The following is a 6,648-nucleotide window of genomic DNA, read 5'->3' as shown; positions in this document are numbered from 1 at the left end:
CGTGTTTTAAATGTTGGCCTTTAGTGCCATCACCTTAAACTTACTCTATTCCCAGCTCCTGCTCTGAGCTACTGTGTGAGATGCTTAGGAGTGAGATGTTACAGGTCTTTATTCCTTGTTTTCCGTGTATTCACAGTTACAGATGCTTTACCTGTATCCTCAGGGACGGGTACACGTGAGCACACATGTGCCCACTGTGTGCCACATGCCAGGCCGGCACTGAGTGGACTCTGCTGTGGGCCCTCGGTGGGTGGGCGGAGCAGACACGAGAGCTGAGCTACAATACGACGTGCTCAGTGCTGGAAACAGAAGCCGGGGTGGACGTGGGCGGGCTCAGAGGAGGGACTCGCCAGCTTGGAGCAGGGTGACCTCAGAAGACGCCTCAGGGTTGGCTCCTGCGTGCCAGGTGTGTTCGAGGCAGGCGGGGCAGGACAGGGAGAGGGAGTGCCGTGGTCACGTAGCACGGCCCTCTAGTGTCTGGGGCTGTGCTTCCAGAGACCGGAGGCCAGATGCCGGGGACTGGGCTGTACTCTTTTGGCAATGGGAAGTTAGCAAAGATTTCTTCTTTTAAAAGGACGTCAGGAGTTTTCTTTTTTAGTTCAGGATGTATGAAAAGGAAGACAATGTTTTGTAACTGTCACTGTTTAGATAACCCCCTAATTAAAACAACAGAATCACCATGCATGTGTTTAAAAAAGGTGGAGAGCACAGAAAGCGTTGCCTGGCCCCTTTCCCTCTGCCTGGCCCCTGATGCCCACAGAAGTATCAGCTCCTGTGGTGTGAGATACAGGCATCTCGAGTGTTCTGTGTGTGGGCTGCACGTTCATCCTGCTTCTGCTTCCGCACTGACAGTGCTCTGTGCGCTGCTGCGTCTGCGTCTCCAAGGGCTCTGCCTGTCAGCACAGAGGTCAGCCTCCTCCTGTTCATCAGCCCTGACTGATAATACGTTTAAGTTATCTCCAGTGTTCGTCTCGGTCTTCCCCTTGCAAATAGCACCAGAATGAGGTGTAGTCTTATCGTATGCTCTAGGGGTACCTTTGAGGACCATCTGTGGGGTGATTCCTAGGAGAGGAATTGCCGGACCAAAGGGTTTTTAAATCCTGATGGATGTTGCCAAATTACCCACCAGCAAGTGTGCCCACGTCACATGCCCACACCATCTGCGTGCCTCTCTCCCTCTTCTGTTAGTAACTAGAATTATCCCACCTCAGTTTTTGCGTCTGATAGTGAACAGTGGTATTTGAGTTGCCTCTTCATTTGCATCTGATTTGGGTGAGCTTGAACGTTTCTCCTGTGTTCACTGTCTGTCCGCCTGTCTCTCTCTGGACTCCTCGTACCCTTTGCTGTTCTTTTATCGAGTTGTCGTCCTCTTGCTTCTTAGTGTGCACGGTTGAAGGCTTTTCATTGTAAAAGTAGCTCGGTCAGGTCTGAATCTTACAGGACGCGTGAGTGATGGCGCTCACACGCTTGCTGCTGATGCTGACGTTACATAGAAGTCAGAGCTCCCGGCTGGCTTGGGCGTCCTACGGAGCAGAGTAACTGGACTCGGCGGGGAGCTAGCAGCGTGCTAACGTCCCCTGTCCACTGTCCTGCGTTCTTTTCTCCTGCTTAGCTTGTCCTTCAGCTTCAGAGGATGAATCCTTTTCTTGTGCCGCATTTGTGAATTTGCAAAAGAGCACTAGTGCTGCTTAAACTGCCTCCTTCCCAGCTGTGGGGCTGCGCTGGGTGAGTCCGTAGTGCTTTTACAAGGCAAGGCTGTGCTGTCTCAGCCATGCCCCTGATTTAGACTTCCTGCTTTCGCTCCATGATGAAACAGATTTGCCCTTAGTAGGAATTTGTCCTTAGTGTTTTTTTTTTTTTTTTTTTCTTGCGTTATGTGGGCCTCTCACTGTTGTGGCCTCTCCCATTTGCGGAGCACAGGCTCCGGACGCGCAGGCTCAGCGGCCATGGCTCACGGGCCCAGCCGCTCCGCGGCATGTGGGATCTTCCCGAAATGGGGCACGAACCCGCGTCTCCTGCATCGGCAGGCGGACTCTCAAGCACTGCGCCACCAGGGAAGCCCTGTCCTTAGTGTTTTTAAAATCTACTGTTGCGCTAGTTGTAAACGTAAAGCTCACATAAATGCAAGCGCAGTTTCCTTGGTAAAGGAGAGGTCTGTGTTTCAAAGGCTCCAGGCTCAGCTCACTGTGTGCTAAGCGCGTAGTGTGGCTCTTGCTCTGTAACTCCTCTGAGTCCACGACGAGAAACGCAATCCTGCGTGGCTCCCCGGACCCCACAGAGACATTGATTCTCTGCGTTGTCCTCAGGCTGGAGAATTGGGAAGGGAGAAGGCTATGCCGACCTTGAATACGCCATGATGGTGTCGATGGGAGCGGTCAGCCAGGGGACGCCAGTGGTCACCATCGTCCACGACTGCCAGGTGCTTCCTGGGAACAGGCCAGCAGGGTCTCTGCCTTCACTCCGTGCCGTGTCGGGCATGGCGTCACTCAGCCAGGCTGGATTCGCTTGGTGCGGCCGCTCGGCCTTGCCCATGATGGGTTTGGGGGACATCATACTTCCACCCAGCGGTGCAGCCAACACAGCTGGGGCCGTATCCCTGTCAGCTCCTTCACCCGCTTCTGTTTGACCAGGTTGTCGACATACCTGAAACACTCCTTGAGGATCACGACCTCACCGTGGACTATATTCTCACTCCAACTCGAGTCATCACCACGGGGTGTGAGCGCCCCAAGCCAACAGGAATCGTGTGGTCCAAGGTGGGTCACCGTGGTGTGGAGCGAGGCCAGTGCCAGCCCGTGGCTTATAGGCGCCTCATCTTTCCCTGCGTTCTCTGTCTGGCATGGCAGCTGTCCCCAGGCCTGCATGGCTGTGCGTTAGAGTCACCCATGAGTTTCTGAACATTTCTGCTTCTGAATCACAGTCTCCAAGCATGGGCTGGGGAATCTACTTGGCAAACCTGCTGGTTCTGACGAGCAGGCAGGGTTCAAGGTCTCTACACGACACCAGCTATAGGCAGCGGGAAGTGACCAACTCAACTAGGAGAGCTGATGCCTTGAGTCTGTTTGCCCGCTGGCTTTCACTTCTAAGAGCTGCCTTCTGCCGTCCCAGCTCTGCATGGTCCTAATCATCAGTCTTTGCTTTTGCAAACCCAGATTTTCAGATTTTACTGTCGTCTGCATCTCCATGCAGAACTGAATTGGGTAGGAGGCAGTACCCAAAGCCTTCGTAAGCTGATGCCATGGTGACTTCCATCTCCAGAACAGGCAGTGGCACGTATCGCAGAGTGGTCTGCAATTGGAGTTTGACCCCAGAAGCCAACCTGTGGGTTTTGATGCCATCTGCTGGTAAATAGCCAGAATTACTGAGAAAACTGGAGAAGTTGAGCTCTGTTTGGATTGAAACTCTTGGTCCAATTAGCATGTTTGTCCATGTTTCACATTCCTTAAACCTGAGTCATCCAGAGCTGGAAGGCCTCCTTCCTGTGGGCGTGGGAATCGGTAGCATCCACCTCCGAGGATGAGCCCTGTGCTCTCACCGCACCCTGAGGGCTTCCCCACAGATGCCCGTGCTCCTGCCAGGATAGCCCCTGAGGAGAGCAGAGGGGAGCACATGAGACCCCGAGATGGGGTGTGGGACCGTCCACGTGCACCCTGAGCACCGGGGAGAAGGCGCAGCATCCTTCATGACTATTAAAGCGTCCCTCGGGACAGTTAGAACTTAGGCTTCCCCAGAATTCAGGCCCACAGACTCCCTTTGAATGGCGACTGACATACAGGCCGTGGGAGCCAGGTGGCTGTGCTCAGAGGTGAGCACACGGTCTGGGGAGGATACATCACAGGGGCGGCCACAGCGAGGCTGCAGGTGCCCTGGGGCCAGCACTTCATAGCTGAGGGCCAGCTGCAGCGCAGGCTGGGAGGATTCTGGGGGCCTCTCCGGGGAGAGAGAGTTGGTTGCCTCGGAGAATAGCCGTGGTTACAGTCTACAGATTTTAACAAGCGAAATACAAAGAAAGCAACAGATTAGGTGACCGGTTGTGTTAGATGAATATAATCCCTCTGAGATGAAAGGAAACCAAATTCAACCACAGCTTCCTGAGACATCTCAGCCTCTGCTCCTCGGGGCGTCGGCTTATTCATCCTCTTCCCGAAGGATGCTGATCCTCAGTGAGGCCTTGGCAGGGATCCTTAGCTTGTAAAAGGCCATTTCTTATTTTGGGTCCTGTGTTCTCAGTTCTACGATGCAGAGGGATGGGTCCTGTGAAGGCAAGGACTCTCTCCAACCTCTGGGGTTTCTGTCTTGGCCTTGCTATGTGCGCAGCCAGAGTGCGTTTTCATTGACTTTGGGGACAAAGTCCCTAATTCCACTGAAGATTTTTTTTTTTTTTTTTTTTTTTTTTTTTTTTTGCGGTACGCGGGCCTCTCCCCGCTGGGGCCTCTCCCGTTGCGGAGCACAGGCTCCAGACGCGCAGGCTCAGCGGCCATGGCTCACGGGCCCAGCCGCTCTGCGGCACGTGGGATCCTCCCGGACCGGGGCACGAACCCGCGTCCCCTGCATCGGCAGGCGGACTCTCAACCACTGCGCCACCAGGGAAGCCCTGCACTGAAGATTTGAGGAGGTGGTGGGGGCAGTTCAGTGCTGGGTTATAGTGCTGTTTCACGTTGGCTCTTTGTTTGCCACGTACCGGTAAATCCTTCTGTGATGCTCTACCCAGAGACTCGTCATGTAGGGATCAGACTCTAGGAGTTTGCCTCTTGTCTTTATCATTGGAATATCTGGAATCCCCTTTTTCTTCTGCACACTGTAGCCCTCCCAGATGCAATGTTTTGAAATAGGTACCAAATGTGATGCTTTTTTTTTTTTAAACTCATTCTCAATACACAAAGACTGTGCAGCATTTGATTTTCCAGCCTTTGCTCCAGCTTCTCAAGAAATGTGAGGACTGCCCCAGCCAATACACTGATCTGATATGGACTCTGTTTCCAGCTCCAGTCACTTCAGACAGTGGGTCTCCTCGAGCCACCTTCTAAGTCTTGCAAGAGACGAGCGTGATTGTTACGGAAGTCGTAGTTCTCATTAGAAAGACTTCTAGTGTTTCTGTTTAACTTTGCCAGCAGCTGCTCCAGCACATCCTGGCATTATTGAATGAGATCATCCCTCCCAAGCACCTTACCTCCTGGTCAAGTGAGGTGAGAACCAGAAGGAAAAGCAATTTATCCCGAGCGTAACCCCGGCGTGTGGCGGAGGGAGGTTAGAGCCAAGTGTCTTCTCGGGTTGGCAGCAGATGCCTCGAGAGTCAGGTTTCTGATTGTATTGGACTTAACCAGCATTTCTAGGGGGCAGGGTTAATTTAATCTCTAAAGGGAACATATATTTATAAATGACTGCCATCTGCATGCTTCAGCAAAAAGTGATTGTAGCGTACAGAAAAAAATCAATTCTGCTTTATACTTGCTTTTTAAATGGTATGATTAGTTACAGAAGGGCATACATTTTTTTGCTTGATTAACAAGCAAAATCTTTCATTTCACATGGCAAATAGACAAAACCTAACAAATGTTCCTAATTGCCAGCCAGGAAAAACAGAGAGCCGCACTGTGGGTCCTGTGTGGGTGTCCAGCCCGTCCACTCGGCTCTCAGAAGCCTGTCGGCTGTAGGGCCACCATCAACCTACGCCATCCCATGAGGAGCACATAGGTGGCAAATGGCTGGGAAAGTGGCAGAGGCCCCCTCGTGGTCAGGGAGGTTTGTCCTTTAGAGCTCACGGGGTGGGAGTGGCGTGGAGAGGGAGCTGACACTGGGCTTTGTTGTTCCAAAGAACATACCGCTCTCAGGACGAGCAGTTTTACGTAAAAGCCTCGCATTTCTGTGTTTCTGTTTCCAAAGATCCCTTGGTGTGTGCCAGCGTGGTGGTGCTGTGGACTCAGTTCACAGTGTGTGCTGGAAGGCTTTTCTTATCCTGCAGCTGATTGCAGTTTGTATGTGCGCCAGCTTGGGATCAGGTAGCTCCCGGGGACGTGCCCAGAAGGATGCGTGTTTGCTTCACACACGTTTTAGGGTGGATTTCTGCTGCCTGAGCGTGGAGCCTCACCCCCGTGGGTCAGGCTTCATGAGAACACGCACCTCTGCCTGAGGCAGCCCTGTGGGTCCCCTGGGCACTTCAGGGGTGCTCATCTGGCCACAGTGGGCCCAGCGGATGCACGGTGTTTCCCAGGAGGTGTGGCCTGGTGGCTCCCGCTGCTGGTGCTTGGACTGGGGTGACGTTTAGTTCTGTCATACAAGGACATACTCACACTTTTTCTCTGATTGTAATTACAGTTTTAAATTTGAGCCTTCTTTCTCAGTGCTAGATCCAGTAACTTACGAAATGCCCAAGAATCTAATTATGACCAGTTTAAGTTTGCTCCTAGGTACTTTGAAAGAATGCAAGAGTGTGAACTCCTTAAGAAGGCAGAAGAGGGGCGTGGCAGGGAGGGGCGTGGGCTAGACTCGCGTTGTCTTTGGGATTCTTTGGGAACTGGAGCCTCTGGAGGACTGGTCTGTGAGTTTAACTACCTTCAGATGCGTCAGTTCAGGAGATGGCAGAGGGTCAAGTGGCGGAAGATGCCCTCTGGTCAGGAAGAGAGGCTCCCTCCTGGGGGGTCTTCGGGG

At 52.8% G+C, this 6,648-nt stretch overlaps 1 protein-coding gene across 2 annotated transcripts in view; it reads left to right on the top strand.

Moving 5' to 3' along the window:
- Positions 1–6,648, top strand: part of MTHFSD (methenyltetrahydrofolate synthetase domain containing) — a 19,624-nt gene that overhangs the window by 10,538 nt on the left and 2,438 nt on the right. For both annotated transcript variants that reach the window (XM_007468422.1, XM_007468421.1), the window contains exons 6-7: positions 2,307–2,419; positions 2,631–2,756. In XM_007468422.1, coding sequence (XP_007468484.1) covers positions 2,307–2,419; positions 2,631–2,756 — 239 coding nt within the window. The remainder of the gene's footprint in view (positions 1–2,306; positions 2,420–2,630; positions 2,757–6,648) is intronic.

This window comes from Lipotes vexillifer, unplaced genomic scaffold (assembly GCF_000442215.2).
Source record: "Lipotes vexillifer unplaced genomic scaffold, Lipotes_vexillifer_v1.1 scaffold23, whole genome shotgun sequence".
Lineage (NCBI taxonomy): Eukaryota > Metazoa > Chordata > Mammalia > Artiodactyla > Lipotidae > Lipotes > Lipotes vexillifer.
Note: the sequence above shows the minus strand (reverse complement) of the source record. Positions and strands in the feature narration are given on the sequence as shown.